General features: G+C 41.3%; 1 protein-coding gene across 2 annotated transcripts in view; it reads right to left on the bottom strand.

The window, feature by feature from the left end:
- Window positions 1–2,128: 2,128 nt before the first annotated feature.
- GALC (galactosylceramidase) overlaps window positions 2,129–22,267 on the bottom strand; it is a 44,973-nt gene continuing 24,834 nt past the window's right edge. For both annotated transcript variants that reach the window (XM_059688818.1, XM_059688828.1), the window contains 8 exons: window positions 21,516–21,643; window positions 19,811–19,900; window positions 18,644–18,730; window positions 14,731–14,881; window positions 12,646–12,826; window positions 9,414–9,577; window positions 8,158–8,234; window positions 2,129–4,342 (listed from right to left, as the gene is read on the bottom strand). In XM_059688818.1, coding sequence (XP_059544801.1) covers window positions 4,196–4,342; window positions 8,158–8,234; window positions 9,414–9,577; window positions 12,646–12,826; window positions 14,731–14,881; window positions 18,644–18,730; window positions 19,811–19,900; window positions 21,516–21,643 — 1,025 coding nt within the window. In that variant the 3' untranslated portion in view covers window positions 2,129–4,195. The remainder of the gene's footprint in view (window positions 4,343–8,157; window positions 8,235–9,413; window positions 9,578–12,645; window positions 12,827–14,730; window positions 14,882–18,643; window positions 18,731–19,810; window positions 19,901–21,515; window positions 21,644–22,267) is intronic.

The raw sequence follows: 22,267 nt of genomic DNA, 5'->3' as shown, positions 1-22,267 counted from the left end.
CCCCACATTGTGTCAAATACATACCACACAATTGGAAAACATTAATCAGTGCAATCTGTTGAACAGATGCAGAAAGCAGTAAACTGTCTTTTCAGTGCAATCTTCAAATCACTTAATTCTATAATGTTTCCCTCTCCCCATGAATGTAACAGCTATAAATATCCTGTTGGAACAAAATCACTTCAAATGTCTTGCTCAACAGTCCCCCATCATCCCTCAAAGTATCTGCATTTTTCTTAGTTGAGTAATAATTACCAATTCCATGGAGCATCAAGTTCAATTTCATTGGAGAAGGAAGGAGAGGAGGAGGAAGGAAGAAGTTGGAAAAGAAGGAGGGAAAGAGTAGGAGAGGGGGGAGCAATGAGGAGAAGGAGACGGAGAAAGATGAGATGGAGGGAGAGGAGGGGAAGAGGAGAAGGAACTAAAAGAAGAGGAAGAGAACGCATTTTAGAACAGCTTCAACTTATCCATGAGCTTTAACTAAGCAAAAAAAACTATGTTCAGAATATAATGAAATTATAATACTTCTGACATACAAGGAAAACCAGGCTTTCTTTCAAGTGAAAGTAAAATATTAACAAGACAAAAGGAAAATGTTAGGAAGAATCCACCTCTGAGCAAAAACTATAGAACACTGGTTTCGAAATCCTCCCTCCTGATTCTAGTCTAGCTTATCGCAATGTTTTGACACCATGATACTTTAAAATATTACCAGCAGTGCTGTGTGATAGACAGTGCTTATTAAGCAGGCCACGTATAATGGAAGAATGGAATCTAGGTGTGTCTGTGTTATTTAAGATGAAGTAAAAGGCCACTTGCAAAGTGATTTCACTTGATGAAGCCATATTTTGCTAGAGTTAAAATGTACAAGGCATAGTATGGTCATGTTCAGTATGGGAAACAAGGGCAGGGGGCAAACCACATTGACTTAGAAAGCAGCTACCTCTTCACCTAAGCAAGATATGAATTAAATAAAGAAACACGGATTGACAAGTCACGGAATTTCACAGTGAGAGCTACGAGGCACCTCGGCGACCAGCCTGGCTACTTGGCTTTATAGAGGCAGCAGCTTCAGTGCAGAGGGCTCAAGGGATTCAGCCAAAGGCAGACAGATGAGCAGCAGAGCAGGCATTCAACCCAGACACGAGGACTCAAGGACTCAAGTGCAATACCCTTGCCGGGGAGCCCGTCCAGGTGTTACTTTTCAGTGTGTGCTGCAGCCTGAATGTCTGTGTCCCTCCAGATTCTCATGAGGAAATCCTAATGCTCAATGTGATGTGTTAGGATGTGGGACCCGTGGACAGGGTGGGGCCCTCATGAACGGGATTCGTGCTTTTATAAAAGAGGCTCCAGACAGCTCCCTAGCACCTTCCACCAGGTGACGACACAGTGAGGAGTCCCTGCTGGTTATAAGCTGCCCAGGATGTGGTTACTGTGTTACAGCATCCTGAACGGACAAAGACAGTGTGTGAAGTAACCCTGGCAATTTACAGAGTGTTTTTCATCTAGGGCAGCGGTTCTCAACCTGTGGTTCGCGACCCCTTTGGGGGTCGAACAATTCTTTCACAGGGATCGCCTAAGACCATCGGAAAACACATATATAATTACATATTGTTTTGTGATTAATCACTATGCTTTAATTATGTTCAATTTGTAACAATGAAAATACATCCTGCATATCAGATATTTATATTACGATTCATAACAGTAGCAAGATTACAGTTATGAAGTAGCAACGAAAATAATTTTATGGTTGGGGGTCACCACAACATGAGGAACTGTATTAAAGGGTCGTGGCATTAGGAAGGTTGAGAACCACTGATCTAGAATATATAAAGAGCTCGTATGACTCAACTAGAGTCCCGGTACATGAAATCGTGCACAGAGAGGGTCCCTAGGCCTGGCCGGTGATCAGGGCCTTCCGGCTCTGGGGCCTCCCTTCCCTGGCTGCCAGCTGCCAGCAGGGGCCTTACTTCATTCTGCACCGCCCCCTGGTGGTCAGTGCACATCATAGCAAGTGATCAGTCTCCCAGTCGAACTCCCGCAGGGACAATTTGCATATTAGGCTTTTTTATATATATAGATAAGACATACAACGCAATTTTTTTTAATGAGCAAAAGATTTGAATTGAGATTTCACAAAATAAAATATATGAATGTCAAATAAGCCCTTGAAAAGATGCCCAACATCTAATGTACCTACTACACACCCACAAGAGAGGGTTAAAATTATAAAGAACAACAATATGAAGCACTGACAAGAATGTAGAACCTCTCAAACACTGCTACTGGGAGTGTGAAATCATACCATCATTTTGGAAAACAACTTGCCAGTTTGTTATCAAGTTAAAAGTACACTTCCCAAAAGATCCAGCATTTTCACTCTTTGGTATTTACCCAGAAGAAATGAAAACACAAGTCCACACGAAGACTTGCCCACAAATGTTCATAACAGCTTCATTTGTAATACCAAAAACTGGGAGGACAATCTGTGGTCTAGCCATACAATGGGATTCTCTTTCAAATAAGCAGCAAACCACTGATATACACAGCCACATAATCAAATCTCAAAAGCATTATGCTGAATGAAATAAACCATTCACAAAATAGTACATAGCATCTGGTGCCACTTCTAATGTGTTTAGGAACAAAGTAAATTTATCAGTAGTGGCAGAAATCAGATGAATGGGTTCCCGAGATGGGGAGTGAGAGGAAATACTGCACAGGTGTACAAGAGAGCTTTCTGGAGTGATGGAAATGTTTGATATTTTGTTTGGGGTGTTGGTTACATGAATGTATCCTTTAATCAAGACTCATTGAACTATATACTTAAAATTAAGAACATTTTATTGTATGTAAGTTATATTTTAGTAAAGTTAATTTTTAAAAAAATATGTAGGGACTGAACTGGAAATCACTTAGACATGGTTTAAATTTAAATTTTGTCTCTGTAATCTGATTTATTCTAATATTTCGTTTCTTGAGTTTAATAGTAATACAAAATTTCATGTCAGTTTAGCCTATATGAAATGATTATAAATTTCAAAATTGAAGAATCAGTTCATTGAAGCTTTAAACTTTCAAAAGAATTCCAGAATTTACTTTATCCACATGAATGACTAAGTTGTTTCTAGGACGTACACTAATTCTTAAATATAAACTATACTGCATGACAAATATGCTCACCCATACTTAAATATAAATGTATTGCTAGTTTAATGACATAAATGCATCTAACCACACAAAATATTAGATCCAATTCTATAAATTAGCAACTAGCTAAGTGTCCCCCTTCTTCTGCATACAAGCAGATAGAAAAAAAAAAATTCATTCATTGACCTTTAATCTCTTCCCAGTGACACATGAGAAGACAGACCAGGAAAAGCACATGATATAAGGAACTTTGCTTCAATTTCATCTTTAGACCCACTTACAGCATTGGCTATAGGGTATTTTCTTCCTCCTTCCAGCCATCTGGAGAAATGTTATAACCGAGAGTTATAAGGTTATATGACTGAAAGTGGATCTGAAAGAATTTTTTAAAATGCAGATAACCCAATTAATCTACTATTATTTATTATTGCAGAAATGGCTTTAGAGGTAGTTTATTAATGAGACAATTTTCAAATCATTCCATTCATCATATCTATAATTTAAAACCATCATCATAAAAAATGAAAATAAAAAGTACTTTTAAGAATAACACATTGAAGTGGCCTTCAAAAAGCAGCATTTCTAGAGTTCTTTAGTTTAAGACAAAGACATCAGCTCACTTAGACACACATCGGCATTAATAAATACATTTCTGAGATAATCAAGTTATTATCACCTGCATGATCACTTCCAAATAAGGTGACGAGGGCTGTCTCAACATTAACACCAAGTGTCAAGGTCTGGACCACCCACAGTGCTCCTAGGGGTGAACCAATGTACCATCTGAAGAGTAGGATACACACCGGGTGATGTTAAAGATTCACCTGTTTTTCCCCTTGGAACTAGTTCTAAAAAAAAAAAAAAAAATCTTCCACATGATCAAATAAAAACATATTTCTTCTTCATTTACTCTTCATTATTTTTAGCCTCCAAAGGCTTATATATCAATCCATCAAAAAAAAAAAAAAAAGAATTGGCTCTGAACCAAACCAAAAAGAAAGAAAAAAAAATCCAAAGTGTGTTCTACGGTGCTCTGTGAATATTAGGGTGTGGCATCCACGTGAAAGTTGTCAAACTGTGCAAAATCAAAGGAGTGAGTTCCAATCGCCGCCCAGCCATTCTTGGGGAAATTCACTGGGACCTCTGACCACAGAAGCTTGCCATTCAACATGCCGGCCGAGAGATGACCCTGGGGGCAAGAAAGGCGACCCTTGAAGACATATGAAAATGATCGTCCGGAGTCCATTTCTTAATAACCTGTGGCCCACCCACTTAGCGGAGCAAACACCCTCCTCACTTAAGACTTCCTGCAGGAAAACAACTCCATGGGTTGGAACAAAAGTTTGAAATACAGGAACAATATTCTCTGAGGAAATTCTTATCTACCTATGTAATAGTTTCCAAGGCACAAGGAATATCACAATACTTCCTGGGACTCCACCAAAATGTAAAACCCACAGAAATGTGAAACTTTTCATAAAATTATTATAAAATTTTAGACAAGAGCCCACTGAAATAAAAGAAAAAACATTTGTTTTTTACAAGTGGTTGTATGTGCATGGGTCGTGGGCATACATGAGTAATGGAACCAAAATGTCCATATATGGAGGTACTTTCTGTCCCAGTGTACAGAATATAACTTCAAAGTCATATGAAGAGCCCAACCTTAGTTAGAAAACTAGTCACCATCAGTGATGATTGCCAGGGGCAGTAAGAAGGGAAGAAGCATAGAAATGACTTAGTGGCCCTAACCGGTTTGGCTCGGTGGATAGAGCGTCGGCCTGCAGACTGAAGGGACCCGGGTTCGATTCCAGTCAAGGACATGTGCCTTGGTTGCGGGCACATCCCCAGTAGGGGGTGTGCAGGAGGCAGCTGATCGGTGTTTCTCCCTCATCGATGTTATTAACTCTCTATCCCTCTCCCTTCCTCTCTGTAAAAAGTCAATAAAATATATTTTTTTTTTAAAAAAAGAAATGACTTAGTGGTCACTGACAGAGGAAGATAAAGTAACATCCTCTTCATGTGGCTGCCATTCCTACTTAGTTAAGGGCCTGGCACACAGTGAGTAAATGCTAGCCGGCGCGTCTTTTCATTATTATAGTACATTTATGAGCATATATTCACAGCGTGCAATTATAGCTAAACATTTCAAACTAGCTAATTTCAAAGGATGAAGAGCTAAAGATCCAAAGCACGAGGCCAAGAACTAAAATTAAATCTGTTTTTAAGTCTATAATGCAATAGACTTCAATTTAGCTCTTTCATTTTACAGATGGAGACACTCAGACTGAAGATTAAAAACCAAAGTCAAGATTTACCAGCAGAGCTAGGAATTGAATCCTAGCTGTCCACACGTATCCCTGTTACTACACACATGCACAGCCACCTCAGCTCTAGACGTGCTCATTAAACATCTCCTGCCACGTATGGAATGGTGAATATTAACACAGACCCAAGGGACTCATACACAAATCATAGTAAGCACAACACCTATCTAACAGTACCTCATCTCCTCGCCACCCCCCAACCCCCCACTCCCCAGGCATTGGCCAACCTGGCCGAGCTGCTCCTCACACAAGGCCAGTCCCAGAGGCACCCTCAGATCAAACATTGCCCACTCCAAGAGGTCTTACCTGACCTCTCTATCGAGAAAATCCAATCTGCTAAGCTACTTTATCTCGTTATTCCATATTGTTATTCATAATTTTATTTATTGACTTATCTACAAGTTCACTGCCTTAAGAACAAGAGTCAACCAACTATGGCCCACAGGCTAGCCACCTGTTTTTATAAATAAAACAAGAGGCCCAGTGCATGAGATTCGTGCACTCAGGAGTGGGGCAGGTACCTCAGCCTGGCCTGCACCCTCTCACAGTCCGGGAGCCCTTGAGGGATGTCCAACTGCCGCGGAGGTGGGGGAAGCTCTTGCCAGCCGTGAGCCTGGCTTCTGGCTGAGTGACACTCCCCCTGTGAGTGCACACTGACCACCAGGGAGCAGCCTGCATCCTGGTGGTCAATGTGTATCATAGCGATCGGTCATTCCACTGTTCGGTTGATTTGCATATTAGCCTTTTATTATCTATATATATAAAGGCTAATATGCAAAGTGTTTCCTTGAGAGTTCAACCAGGAGACTGGAAATTCAATTGCTCACTATGACATGCGCTGACCCTTGTGGGGTGGGCGAGCAGCGGCAGTGACGGTGGGGTGCTGAGAGAGTGAGGGAAAGAGGAGGTGGGAGGCTGGGAGTCGGGGGGTGGATGGGAAGAGGGAGACCACATGGTGGTGGTATGTGGGTGGTGAGGGAAGGAGGAGGGGGGGTGGGCAGGCAACCTGATCAGCCCTGATTGCTAGCCAGGCCTAGAGACCCTACCCATACACAAATTTCATGCACTGGGCCTCTAGTATAGGATACTAGACAAGCAGAGCAATATAAAGAACAGAGAAATGTTCAGAAACAAGCCATGCACATGTGATGATTTATTACATCAAAAAATGCAGCCTTCAAATCATGGGCAAAAGGACAGTCTATATAATAAATGATGATAGCTATCAATTTGCTTAAAAAGATTATATCGGGCTCTTCACCTTATAATTCACAAATAAATGCCAAATGGATTAAAGACTTAAACATAAAATGCATCCCAAACTTTATTTAGTTTGGGGGCAGGGAGAAAAGCTCCTAATTTAAAGAAAAGAGATGCCTTCTTAAACAAAATATAAAACAAATGAAGAAAATGTGAAATATTTGACAATACCAAAATTTTAAATTTCTATTCATGAAACATACCATAAGCAAAATTAAAATACAAATCATGAGAACAAGAAAACAGGAGAAAATATCTGTAACACATATAACAGACTATCCAGAATACTAGTATATAATAAACTCATATAGGTCCATCAGAAAAAGACAACACAGTAAGAAAATCAGGAAAGAATTCAATGGGTAACTTCAGAGAAAAGTTATATAAATATAAAATGGACAATAAATATAAAATGTACAACCTCCCTAATTATCAAGAAAATATAAATCATATCTATCAGTTTGAAAAAAATCTTTAAAACTTGATAATATCAAATATTATTATAAATGCTATAGAATGGATACAGTTTGACTAGCAACAGGGTAGTATCTGTTAAAATTTAAAATGCAATTCCACCTCTAAATATCTGCCTAAACAAATAATAGAACATGCATACCCTAAGAGGCACATAAAAGATCTCTCCCCTCTATCTACAAAAAGGCATCCTTCACTGCCTCAGTTCCCTGTACAAGGAAAGAACTGGGAACAAAGTTATGCCCATCAAGTATGTATAGTTAAGTAAACTATGATGGTCCATACATATTGATACTGCCTGGAAATTTAGTATTGTCATTTTGATGACTGGGTAAGGGAAGAGAACAAGTTCAAAAGGTTCTCTGAATTCCACTTTTAATCTCTATTGTAACCTGAACAAAGTTATGCCAGGACTATCTTGGCAGAGAGAAGCATGTTTATACAGAAGAATTTCTCCATAGAGTATCCCTTAGAAGCATGTCAATCAACAACTCATGATCAACCAGTGATTCTGACAAATATTCTTAGAGGCCCATGGTACTGCAATGAACTTGGTATCGTCTCTGACAAATATATTCATGGAAACCAACTTTGAAAACATTGTGCTTACAGTAAAAAAACAAATTATATTCAACCATCAAAAATAAAGTGATGGGACTTTGCTTAAACCTATAAGCTCCAATTATAATCTTCATTCAAGCAAAATTGAAAAAAACAGTTGAATTATTAGGTAATAAAGTCAACAGCTGATGGCTCTCCTGTGGGTTTACCCTGACACATACTACTATTCCAGGGAGTGGTGGTTTGCTGGTATCATGCCATGCTTTCTGCCTATTTCCACTACTTATCACCACCACCACCACCCCATCTATTCACAGAAAATGCTAGAAAGGGACAAGAGAAAAACATCTTACCTCCAGGCATGCTGATCAGCAATACTTACCTTAATAGTTAAAGTGAGTGTATACCATTCTTGGGCTGTGACCTCAGCTTGCCCTACAGCATATATGAGCCATCCAGCTGCAACACAAAAAGGTTATCTAAATCACAGAATCACAAAACTCAGTGGGGGCTCTCAGGTGGCTTTTGTAGGTAGTAGAGTCGACCTTAATAAACATCGACCTTTCCAGATCCACAAATGATTTAAAACAAAACATCTTTCATTTGAGCATGCATTCAACAAGCACATATTGAGATCCTACTCTGGACCATATACTACCTGCGAAATCACCAGAGAACCAGAGAAATAAACTCACAAACCAACTATCGTATAACACAATAGCTTCTATACTTCCAGGGTACACTTTTACCTGACTGGACTACATATGAAGGACAGGAGAAGGATTCAAAGACTACCATAAGATTTCTAGCTGGTGTAACTGATTACATGGTAACAGCATTCACTGAGAATCAGAGAGAGAAAATAATGAGTTAATTTGGGCTGTGATCATGTTTGAGTGCCTGAGAAAAAACCCAGGATGAGACCGAGGGGGTAGTTTAAAACACGAAGCAGTGGCAACTAAAGACACAGATTTAAATTCTTAATTCCTATTCTGCCGCTAATCATTTTGAGACCTGGGGCAAATCAATTAACCTCTCTGGCTCCTGGACTGGAAAACGTGAGGTACCTTCTAGGTCAGTCACGCTATGATTATGCAGCTTCTACTCTCATGTCTCTATTACCCACTTCCCGTTTCATTTTCACTTTACTTATGGACCCCTTAGGAAGAGGCGGAGAGCAGCAAACTATAGAATTTTTTATTAATGCAAGAGGAAAAGCAGGAGACTAAGAACCAAGCAGAGCCACCGCCACAAAGTCTAGTTTCAACAGAGCAGTGTGCATCCAAAACCAAAGGGAACTGGGTGGGGTTCAACTGGAACCTGGTCTAAGCACCTCTTCTGGATAAAACACTATTCTACACAAAACAAGGGCTGCTGAGATGAATGAGAAAAGTCACACCGTTTTCAATGTATTAACTAAATTAGGAAATAGGATTACTCTATTTTAAGCCTATCAATCCCTCTCCTTGTATTTCCACAAGCACAGTGGCCACCTCCTTGCTTCTACTTACTTGTTTCCTGAGCACTCTCTACCCTCACCCCCATCTATGCAAATCCCACCCTTACTGCCAGCTCAACTCTGTAATATTCGAGAAAGCTTCGCACAAGTTCTCTCATGCTATAGAATAAGACACTTACCCAGATCACCTGTAACTCTGTAGGTGCCATTTGCAAAAATCCAGAAGAAAATCCCTCTGGCACTTCTAATCAAGATGCCACCTTTATTCACTCTTCCGGCAATGAACACACCTCCCTTCCCAGGGGTCTCTATGTAAACATCACACGTGATGGTCATGTTGGACCTGCAGAATGAAACGGCTGGTTAGGCTTTCCATTATGCCCTGCTGAGCACAGCAGGATGATGCGTCACGGCACAGCCCCGTGCTTCCAAACCTCTAATGGAGGTGAGTACGGGATCTGCTACATCTGTGCTTGTAGCAAGAATGGACTTGGAGAGTCTGCCCTGATGATGGCTTTAAGTTTTACAAGACTAAAGTCAACGCATTTCATTGCCTCTTTTAATGAATTACTGGAAAACAGTATTTACTGTTTTTAAGTTTCTTAAGACTATATTTCTTCTCTCTATAACAGCGTCTCATCCATCCTAAGAATAAATAACATTAAAAGAAGCCATTTTTCTAGGAATTCGTAAAAGGCAATCTCCCAACAATTCTGAACAAAGGTTTATTACATTTCCATCAGCAACGATAAGCAGCGAGAGCTATGGCAGGCGCTTCTGGGAAAACATCAGTGACTTGAGGGATAAGTTTTACATTTAACACCAATAAGACCTAGAAACTCCAGACAAAAGACCTAAAATTATTTCTCTGCAAAGACAGAGCCAACTCTATGTGGACTGTACACCTGGGGTTTTCAACCTGAGCAGCACTGAGACCAGCAGGAGGGCCTGTTAACCTGAGCAGGTGGAGGGTGGGCCGCCTGAACCTGCTGTCTAACAGATTCCCAGGTGATGCAGATGCTGCCGGTCAGGGGATATACAGAAGCAGTAAAGCTCTGGCTCTGAGATGACTAATGGACAGTAGATTCAGCCAACCAGGAGCCAGCAGGGCTAGGACTTGACTCTCCTCCAGGCTTCCTGTTATAAATGCTACTAGATACCTTAAGCAGCGACCGAGCCACCTCCAGATAACATGATCTCTGAAAACAATTCACCTCGCACTTGAAATAGAACTGCAAACAAGAAAGAAAGCCTGACCATAGCCAAGTAATAAAGCAAGCAATCTACCTAAAATAAAAATTAAGAATGCCCCCAAATATTTTGGAAATGGGGTAAACTGGATCTAGAATTATATGGCTTTTACATTTCTCGGAGTTTTTTTATCAGTAAAATTTGCACAGTGGAATTTTACTATGTAAATGAAAATACTAAAAAAAAGAGGCACCTACAACAGGTATACAACAATAAGGGAACTCACATTTAATCCTCTAATCAGAACTGGGCTACTTTAGGGGAAAATCAAATGCTAAGTAAGTAAAGCCAGTCTCTCAGGTATGTCCTCCATAGTAATCAATATATCCCTACCTCTCTTCTGGTTCCTTAGAGTTCGAATGTGCTACAGATACTGTCCGCATCATAAATTATTTGATTTAGAGTCCCATCCCATTCCAGAATAAGAGATTCCTGCATCAGAACTTACAGGCAATTTTACAGATAATGAATGAAGTAGAGTAACAGTGTGGAGTGCTCTTCCATAGCCATAGTCTCTCAGTGGTGCTGGGAGAACAAAACCCAGCCCACATATTAAGCAAATTTGATCAAAGGGATGTAGAGTTTGGATGTGTACAGCAAAAGGTAACTTTGGGAGGTTCTTTTGTGTGTGTTTCTAAATATTTTTCTAAATTAATTTTTAGATAGAGGAAAGGAGAGGGAGAGAGTAAAACATGGATTGGCTGTCTCCTGCACACCCCCAATGGGGATCGAGGTCGCAACCAGGCATGTGCCCTGACCAGGAATCCAACATGCAACCTTTCGGTGCTCAGGACGATGCCCAACCAACTGAGCCACTCCAGGCAGGGCAAAGGTAACTTTGTGATTGTCTTCAGATCCCAAACAAAGCTTACTAACAAATGAAAAATCATAAGTTGCTCAGGGGAAGTCTACCTAAAGTACTGTGCTGGTACTTATCTACGTGTAAACATGACAGAGAGGAAGTTCTACTGCAAACACAGATCTAAGAACTGGCAGCCCTGTGCACACATGGAGAGCTGGTTCACAAAAAGAGAACTACAGAGAAAGCTCACTAATGTTCCCCTTTCTACTCTGAGGAAGAAGACAATGATTAAAATGAGACTGTGAGGTGTGGTCCAAAGATCATGGGCTACAGAACCAGAGAGATCTGGCCTCTAACCCTGGTTCTGCAATTTGTCAGGGTGGGATCATGGGCAAATCTTGCCCAGAAGCCTCAGTTTGCCAATCTATAAGCTGGGAGGATGAGACCTCTGCCATAAGGTGGTTGTGGGGAGCTCACACCAGTGTTGAGTATTACCTCTGTAAGGTTCCCAGGAACTCTGGATAGCTGACAGCTTCTCAAGACATAAAAGAGCTTGGGACTAGAATTGTGATTTTAACAGAAAATAAGCAATACAGAAGGGTAAGGTTTTCTGCAGCATTCCACAGATAAACAATTCAATGTTCTTTTCAGAACTATATTCCCCACCCTGTCCAATTTCTAAACTACAGATAGGCTGTTTGGGGGCTTGGTATTAATAGCTAGTATCACTAAACCTGGAATGGTTTAGTGGAATTATACCAGCTAAAAAGAAAGATAGAAAAAACACACACCAAAAACAGGTATAATAACCAGTACATTGGAATTCCATAACTGACTTAACGGGGAAGAGGAGTTTTGATTTGGTCATTATATTTTAAGTGAAAAACAAATACAACTTGTCTCTTTACCAGATGCCTAAAAAGAAGAGTTGAATTCCCTATCCAACTAAAAGCTAATTTTCATGATTGCCATCTACAGTCACAGGCTAGCACAGTGTAATTCTAGTATAAATCCAGCAGGTGGCACCACCAGATCAAAAAACAAACCCAAAAAAGCCACTCAAATATACTGTAAATAAATGCTAAATTACTATTGGTCCAAAAGTCCTCAATTTTTATATTAAAATCTTCTGTTACTGGAATAATTACTACGAAACTGGGAAAATTTGAGGGAAGGAAACTGACACAGCAAAACAACTTGCTACTTTGTGGTCACCCTAATATTCAATAACTATCACACACCTATTAGGTGCCTGGACAGGAGGACGTGGAAAAGCCTTTGTTTCAGAATGTACCCAACAGCAGGACAAGGTTACTGCAGTCGGATCTACGTCAAGAACGCACGCCAGCATCACGTACCACTTGTAATCCCCGATAATGCTGATGGTGCTGGCCGCATCCGCAGCCCACGTAATGGGTCGCTGATTGAGAACTTGGCGCAGCGTGAAGCGGTGCTCTCCCGGGTCTTCCGTATTCATAAAGTATTCAAACACGCCCGTCTGGTCAGCAAAATTCGGGGCTTCACTAAAAAACGGGTATTCTGTTCAGAATACAATAAATGCTCTGTTTAATGTCAAATCCTCATGAACATTTTTTTCTCGGAGATTTTATGGTACATTTTAAAACACTGCTGCAAAGTGCTAAACGAGGAAATGAAACTTACAACCAGTCAGAGTTTAGGGTTTAAATTACTAATGAGATATTGATTTTCCGCTGTCATTATTAATGTCAATATGATCAGTGTGACATACAGACTTTACATATTTAACCTGTGCACCTGCTGAAGGGGAAAGACCATGAATTCTGGAAGAAGGCAGACCTGGGTTCAAGTTCTAGTCTGGCCCTGGGCAAGGTGCTCCACTTCCCTGTCTCTCAGTTTCCTCATTTCAAAGTGGGAGGAGGACAGAGAATAAATACATGAAAGAATGTATATAAAGTGCAGACATAAGCCAGCCCTGGCCAGGACTCAACAAGAGACAGTTTTGTTATTTCCAATATCTGTCAGACAAGGTTCTAAGTCACTGCTCACAGTCATCAGCAGAGAGAACATTAGAAAAGGCTCACGATACCAAACACAGGATTTAGAACTCACAAATTTTCTTCTCTTTCTAAAATGGAACAAAAAATCAGTGTTGAGCCTAAGCTATCAATCTCTCCTTAGTTTTATTAAATTATAGTCTTACCATGATGAAGGCACTAGATGAGCAATTTCAGTCATAATATCTTACAGCAATTTCTCGCTTCATGATTTTCCAAGTGTTTTCACATTCGCCACATCATTTGAGACATTCAGAACCCTATAAAGTAGTTCCGAAGCCTGGCCTGGTGTTTAATTTCCGTTTTAGTGTATTTTAGATTGGAAGGGTGAGGACTGCCTTCCATCTGCAGGTCACAGAATAAATGGCCGGGGTGCCCACAGGCCATGTCCCACGCTGACCCCTCCTGACTGAACGCAAGGAGGGTTACTGCTGCAGACCGAGGACTGTGCCCAGCGCTAAGATATTGGAGGCCATTTCAGGGACTTGCAAGAAAACAGCACCACGCTCCGCTGTGGAGGCAGGGTCACTGTGGCCTGGTTTATCCTAAAGATCGAGAGGACTCAGCACAGTGCAAAGGGCCTTGTACTCCAGTCAACCAGGGATCGGTTCCTGGGGAAGGAGCTGAGACCCTGGCAGGGACCACTGGGCAGGGGTGTAGGAGTCTGGGAGTCTCACCAGCAGCCCCGCAGCAACAGAAGGCTGGGTCTCTCTCCCAAAGCCAGTCTCCCTCCCTACTTCTCCCCTCCAGCTGTGGATCCCAGGAGCAGAAAACCTGGCCCTGTCTGTGAGGTCCATGATGCTATGCACCCACACCTACCAGTCCCCAAGTCTTGTCGATTGCTGAGGGATCTAGGAATACAATGATTAAATTACCAACAGTTTTCCTACATTTGCAAGATTTCCTAAATTTCCTATCATCAAAAGCTTTTCTACCGGCAGCAGGACAGATCTTCCCAGAAAACCAGGAGGGCACACACATAAAACCCCCAGGCACACTAGAGATTGGACAATGAGTTGGATTACCCAAGGATAGAGCAACTGCCCACAAGCACTCAGTCCACTAACACTACGTGAGGACAGGTGTGAATGTGCCTTAAATTCTACACAAAGGACAATGGCTTTCATGAGACATGGGTAAGGGGCAGTAGCCGTGTAACAAATCTTAGGTTTCACCAAAAACTACTTAGAATTCTTTCATCCTGACAATGACCTCAAGGCTTTTGCTGGCACTGAAAAATATAGGTCCTCAAGTGGAGATTCACCCTGAAGTAACATAAAAGATAAGAGACTTAGAGCTCAATGAATGCACTTTTCGCAACGCTAGGTCACACACTGGTTTCACCGGCAGAATCTCCACAACTGATAAAATGGGAACCAAGTTACAGTTGTAGTGAAGGAAACTCACCAACGTTGAAGTCATCCGTGTAGATGGGTGGGAAGGGCTGGGACTTGGGAGGCGGTGGGTAGCTGCCTTTGCTGCCGGTGGTGAGAGTGGTGAGTGTGAACAGCTCATCCTCCTGCAGCTCCACCGTGAAGCTGCCGCTGCTGTCAAGGAGCTAAAAAGAAAACGTGGTGTCAAGGACAGGGCTTTGGCTCGTCTCATTTGGGCAAAATGGCTTTTTAAAACGCAGGCTCAAAGATAAGCCAAACTCATTTCTGTTAGAACTTCCTAACCAGTTCTAAAAGACACACCCCAGATCAAGGCCCTCCAAAAAAACGTTATTTTGAAGAGTTTATAGGATTATTCTTCATAGAAAGCATTTTTTAAAGAATTTCACTACACGGAGGGAAGGAGGACTAGATGATCCCCAAATCTACTTCTATTAGTCTATTATTTTCCATTACACTGTAAGTTCCTTAAGGCTTGTACAGGAGTGGGCAAAAGTAGGCTTATAGTTACTTATATGGAAAATAGTATAAAAATTAATAATAATATAAGAACAAATTTTTGCATACTAACAACTGTAAACCAACTTTTGCCCTCCCTTGTACATGTGTGTGTTTTAAATATTACATCATTGTCTATAATAAAAATAGCATATATATATATATATATATATACACACACACACACACACACACACACACATATATATATATAAAACACTTCATATGTGTTTATGTCTACAAATATTTATATAGAGGGTGGTACAAGTCAGTTTACAGTTGTGTATATGGAAAATAATATAGTAATCCTATCTAATAAAAGAGAAACATGGTAATTGGCGTACGACCGATACCCTTTTCATTGGCTAATCAGCGAGTTATGCAAATTAACTGTCAGCCAAGATGGCGGCCGGCAGCCAGGCAGCTTGAAACTAATATGAGGCTTGGTTGCCTCAGTGACGGAGGAAACCAACATTCCCCGCCTGCCGCTGGAGGCCTCTGAGCTGGCAGTTTAAGAAACTCTGTAACAAATACGCCCAACTTCAGCCAGCAGATTCGCAACATTGTAAGCAAAGGCCAGAAACCTACTTTCAGCCGGAGGCCTAAGAGCTGGAGCCAAGCCTCAAGCTAAAGCTGGCCCAGAATTAAAAAAAAAAAAAAAAAAAAAAAGGAAAAAAGGAGCGTTTGGGAGTTCAGTCACCCCCAGCCTGAAAACAGCCCTCAGCCCCTCACCCAGGCTGGCCAGGCACCCCAGTGGGGACCCCCACCCTGATCCAGGACACCCTTCAGGGCAAACCAGCCAGCCCCACCCATGCACCAGGCCTCTACCCTATATAGTAAAAGGGTAATATGCCTCCCGGCACCGGGATCAGCGTGACAGGGGGCAGCGCCCAAACCCCCTGATCGCCCTGCAGCTCTGTGTGTGACAGGGGGCAGGGCCACAACCTCCCTATCCACCCTGCTCTGTGCCTGATAGGGGGGAGCTCCCCCCCCCCACGGGCCCTGCTCTGTGTGTGACGGGGTAGAGCCATAACCTCCCCATCAGCCCTGCCCTGAGTGTGACAGTGGCAGCGCCCCAACCCCCTGATCCGCCCTGCTCTGTGGGTGATAGAGGGCAGCACCCCAACCCCCTGATGGGCCCTGCTCTGTGCGTGACAGGGTACAGAGCCCCAACCCTCCTGATGGGCCCTGCTCTGTGTGTGACAGGGGGTTGCTCCACAACCTCCCCATCGACCCTGCCTTGAGTGTGACAGGGGGCGGCGCCCCAACTCCCCAATCGGCCCTGCTCTGAGCCCGACCAGGGGCTGCACCTAGGGATTGGGCCTGCCTTCTGCCACCCGGGAGCAGGCCTAAGCCAGCAGGTCGTTATCTCCCGAGGGGTCCCAGACTGCGAGAGGGCACAGGCCGGGCTGAGGGACCTCCCCTTCCCCACGAGTGCACAAATTTTTGTTCACCGGGCCTCTAGTTAATAAATAAAATACAAGAATAAATTGCTTCACATATTGCCAACTGTAAGCCTACTTTTGTCCAACCCTGTATATATTCAATACACATAACTAGGAGACCTGCTTATTTACTTTTTAAGACTACTAATTTTTTACTAAGGTAGAAAAATCCATAAACTCTCACTGGTGACTCAGGAAACCTTTTACTGTTAAGGAAAAAATAGTTCAACACATTCTATGTTCAAAATATATTTCAATTAGCAAGTTAGGTTTATAAGACATTAATGATCTTAGCAAATTAATCTCTTTAAGTCACAATATCCTCATCTACAAAATGAGGCAAAACTATACATACTTCCCAGGGCTTCTGTGAGGACTGAATGAGATAATATTTCTACAGTGCTCCTAGCCCAGTGTGTGACCTATGAAAACACATCCTCTGTCTTCCCTGTTGTGTGCCAAAAGCAGTCTGGTGTACAATTAACGTAGGCATTTGTTGTACGCCTAGTCTATGAAATTTGAGCTGCTTTCTTTCTACTTTGAACTAAAGGAGGTTCTATTCTATCTTTGCTTTAATAATAAATTGTTGGTCAGATCTATGAAATATCTAACACCATATTTTGGCTCAGAAATAACCCCAAATGACATTATTTTTCCTGTAGGGAAAATCAATTTTATTATGCTATTTCTAGCAATTGTTGTACAAATAAAACAGACTGTCCTTTTTTCCGGAATTTAATATTAATGCATGTTCAATCATTGAGAGTGGCTAGTGGGTTCACAGGATACAAATAATTACCAGATCTGTGTCCATTAGGGGAAGTAATGTGCTTGCTTAGGCCAATCCATTCTCTGAACTACTTCCTGAGAAACCACCATGTACTCAGCACTACAGCAGGCCCTGGGATAAAAAGCTAAAGGAGGCAGGGCCTCAGGCCTCAAGGTGGCCAGTGCAGCGGGAAAGTGTTTAACGGGACAAGCACATCTTCCCAGGCGGAGATGAGCCAAGGCTGGTGGGGAAGCCCCGGAGGAGGTGACCTTGAGCTGAGTCTGGAAGGATGACAAAGACATGTGGCGAGAAATTCTAGGAGGAAGAAAAGGCATGTGCAGAGTCACAAAAGTAGTTAGACTGGAGTGCTATGCTCTGGAAAATGCAAGAAGTTTAATTTGTGAGGCCAGTTTCATAGGACATGCATCTTGAGGTCATATGGAGTGTCATGGGCTGCACTAAGAGATATGAACTTACAGGAAAAATCACTGAGGCACTTTGAGCGAGAGAGGAGAAAAATCCAACCTGCATTTTAGACACATCAGTCTGGTAGCAGTGTGATGGGGGTCTGGAGAGAACCACATTAGCGGCTGGGGAAACAGGAGGTGGTTTCCAAAATCCGGGAGCAAGATAATGAGGAATGGAATCAAGCAGAGGTAGTGGGAAAGGGGAATGAGGAAAGAGAGACGTGTAGATGGTAGAATCCCTATCCTCGATCGCTGGTGGTATATAAAGCGTGCGTACATGAAGAGTGGGAAAGACAGTTTCAAATGAGACTCAAATTTCTGACTAGAGCAGGCAAAAAAAATGATGGTGGTATCATTCACTAAGACAAACCAACTGCTTTGAAGAGGATCCCTATTTTATAAAAACAAAAATTGGTTGGGGACAACTTTCTCCCTAGTATGCTTCAGCCCTAAAATCAATTATAAAATTAGAAATTCTTAATTCATTAATCAAATTTCTGTTCCCTTAAACCAGTGGGTCTCGACCTCTTGGGCGGGCAAACGACCCTTTCACAGGGGTCGCCTAAGACCATCTGCCTATCAGATATTTACATTATGATTCATAACAGTAGCAACATTACAGTTATGAAGTAGCAACAAAAATAATTTTATGGTTGGGTCACAACATGAGGAACTGTATTTAAAGGGCCAGAAGGTTGAGAAACACTGACTGTTGCAATGCTAATACATAGGAATTTGTTTTAAAACTACCCATAGAGAATCCAGCTGTTTAAAGAGAAAGCTCTCCGATGACTTCCCAAGCTTGGTGTACCACACTTGCAGCTCCAGTATTTCACTCTGAGGAGAGAACACACAGGAAGCACAGCTGAGTGGCTTGTCATACCCTTCTGAGGATTCCCAAAGTCATACCAGCAAGAACGAACCAGTGGCCATATGCACTTTTTCTCTATCCACCAAAAGGCCCACCTCTCAAATTTAAACGGTAACGTTTTAAAAGTAGAAAAGCATTATTCAAGCAAATATTTTATTCCCTATAAATCTACAGACTTTTGGCAAATGTTTATTTTAGTGTCTTGGCTTCAAAAATACTCATTATTGTACTTGTATGGAAAGCTTTTTAAGAATATTCTGGTATTGCCAGGCCTGTGTAGCTCAGTGGTTGAACCTTGACCTATATAAATCAGGAGGTCATGGTTTGATTCCCAGTCAGGGCACATGCCCAGGTTGCAGGCTTGGTCTCCAGTAGGGGGCGTGCAGGAGGCAGCTGACCAATGATTCACTCTCTTGATGCTTCTGTCTCTCTCTCCCTCTTCCTCTTCCTTCCTCTCTGAAATCATTTTTTTAAATATTTTTAAAGAATGTTCTAGTATTAAAAAACCATCCTTAATGCGATTAGAAAGAATGCTGCATTTTCTGCATTCAAATCTAACAATAGGTAGAAAGAGGAGTCTGGTCTCTCTATCGTTTATGTACAGAGCACTATATAGATCAATGCTTAAAAGGTCCCCAGACTACATAACTGATGCTCCTGCTTAAGAATGACTTTCCTGCAGGTCACGTTTGTTAAGTGCTCTTCAAGGCCACAGAGCTCTCCCTCCTAGCAGCTCTGGAGTGATAGACTAAAACCAGTCAGCAGCTCCAAGACACGGCATTTATCCACTCATACGCAAGCTTTTTATTTTTAACTTTTAGTAAACTTTATGGTAAAGAACAACAACATTATTTTATAGTGATTTTTCTCACCCATAAGAACATGGGTGGCAACCAGTGACTTTTTTATAAAAATCGTTTCTTTAAGACTCTAATAAGACATCTTGTCTTCCAACTGTAATATATGATTTCATTTAAAAACTGCTAGTCTATGATAAAATATATAAATTCTCAAAACCAAAATAAAAGCCCCACATGTTTACTTACAAAAGAACCCTGAAGAACGAAGGTAGCAATTTGGTGTGACACGTTGAAATAAGGAAGCAGTGGCCGTATACACTTAGAATGCTTATGGCTCTGAGGAGAAAACAATCACATAAATTATCCAAATGATGCATAAGCCATTAGAAAAAAATATTAAACATTTAATGCCCCAATATTAAGAGAAACTGTACATATTAGGTGACAACTATGAGTTTATTTTAAAATTGTAAAGACTTTCTTCTAATATAACCTTTATTGAGTGTCCATTGCATATCACTAGTCAAAGTAAAGCTCACTGGCATTTTGACTGAACCATACTTTGAATTCATAGCTAAATTCCAGTCATTTTATAGCACCCACATTAGATTTTTTATGTTGTAAATATTTTCCAAGTAAAATACAGTAAGAAAACAAACACTTGAGATGTATTGAGATGTTTTTATGTTTTATTCTGAGTGAAATCAGCAAGACAAAAAACATTATATAATGTATGATTCCACTGAGACAGAAAACTCCAGAAAATGCAAACTATTCTTCAGTGACATAAAGCAATGACGTCACAATGTATGAGGAATAGCAGGACAGAGGGACTACTTATACAGGGACATGAATCCTCTTAGGTGGGTGATGGATACTCACTCACTACTTTGGTTGTGATTATGGTTTATTGGGCTTATACATGTTAAACCTTATGAAATTATGGACTTTAAGTATATGTTTGAAGGAGATCAGGAATAAACCACCACAAAATATGCCACTTTGGTATATAAAGATTACTTTAAGTTGAAGATAGTTGAGACTCAAAAGATGAAGGAAAACAGAAGGAAGATTAAAAGTAGCAAGTTCTGGGAAATAAGGCTGCCATAATTCCTCTTCAAGGTGCATCTATCCCAGAATGGAGGAATGGGAATAAAAACCTACCCCAAATCTCTAGGGGAGTTTTATGGCCCTGAAGGAGAGGGAAAGACTGCTCATATCAGTCCAGTCAAACACTATCCCAAGTTTCTCATCTCCTGTTTGCTCTCCTAAAAACCCATCATCTTTCCCAAAAGTCATTTATTTCCCTAAATGCTCCCTTTCTCCTTTCTCCATTACTCACTAAGCTAGGTGTATAAAATCAAATCCTAACCACCTGGTTGAGTGATTTCATCACTGAGTTCCTCCCACATGTATGTACACTGCATACACAAATAAATTCTGTTTTCTTTTCTCAGGCTATTCTGTCTTTTGTCAGTTTAATTTGTGGAGCCTCAGCTATTGAACCTGAAAGGGTATAGGGAAAAGTTCCATCCTCCACTACATACTGCTTATCTATAATAATAAAAGCACAATATGCTAATGAGACCAGACAGCTGAACGACCTTCCAGACGTCATTCTGGACGAAGCTGTGGTGGCAGGGGCCAAGGCAGAGGCAGATAGGGGCGATCAGGCAGGCGAGTGGTTAGGGGTGATCAGGCAGGCAGGCGAGTGGTTAGGGGCAATGAGGCAGGCATGCGGAGTGGTTAGGGGCAATCAGGAAGGCAGGCAGGCAGTTAGGAGCCAGGGGTCCCAGATTGCGAGAGGATGCAGGCCAAGCTGAGGGACACACCCACCCCACCTGAATTTTGTGAACCAGGCCTCTAGTTGTATATATAATCTTCAAAAGCTGATTTTAAAAAACAAAGTGATTTAATCCCAACCCCCCTGAAAAAAACAACAAAGAATTACCATTGTTTCAATGATGATGGTGAGGTTACCTAAGCCATCAGTTAGAGCTACATAGCTTCCTCCTTTCTCTAAATGGCCAACTGTCTTCAGGTAATACCAACCTGGTCGAGTAAACTGAGTAGTATGAGCTACAGAAAAGCATAGAAAGAGCCAAATAAGATAAAAATGGTAATAACGGGGTTGTTTTTTAAAAACCTGTCTACAGGATGGTCTTAGTTGACCCCTGTGAAAGGGTTGTTCGACCGCCAAAGGAGTCGCAACCCACAGGTTGAGAACCGCTGACTTTAACCCATCCTAGTATAACTACAAAAATAAGGTTTAAAAAGTTAATAATGCATTTCAAAAACAAGCTATTTTTTTATTTTGGAAGAAAATACTTGCCAATTCCATGTTCCAACTTTGGAATAATTAGTCCAGTTAAATAGTACAATTGTGGGAGGATTCTTAGAAAGACTAGTAAAAATAAATGAACCGCACTCTGTCAGTTCAAGAATACAATTGTCTTTTTCCAATAGTAAAATAAGATTATCCTCTCCCAACCTTTGTTCATCTCTATTTAACCCAGTGGTTCTCAACCTTCTGGCCCTTTAAATACAGTTCTTCATGTTGTGACCCAACTATAAAATTATTTTCGTTGCTACTTCATAACTGTAATGTTGCTACTGTTATGAATCGTAATGTAAATATCTGATATGCAGGATGGTCTTAGGCGACCCCTGTGAAAGGGTCATTCGACCGCCAAAGGGGTCGCA

The sequence above is a fragment of the Myotis daubentonii genome, chromosome 1 (genome assembly GCF_963259705.1).
Source record: "Myotis daubentonii chromosome 1, mMyoDau2.1, whole genome shotgun sequence".
NCBI lineage: Eukaryota > Metazoa > Chordata > Mammalia > Chiroptera > Vespertilionidae > Myotis > Myotis daubentonii.
The sequence above is the reverse complement of the archived record's forward strand: the minus strand, read 5'-3'. Positions and strand labels throughout refer to the sequence as shown.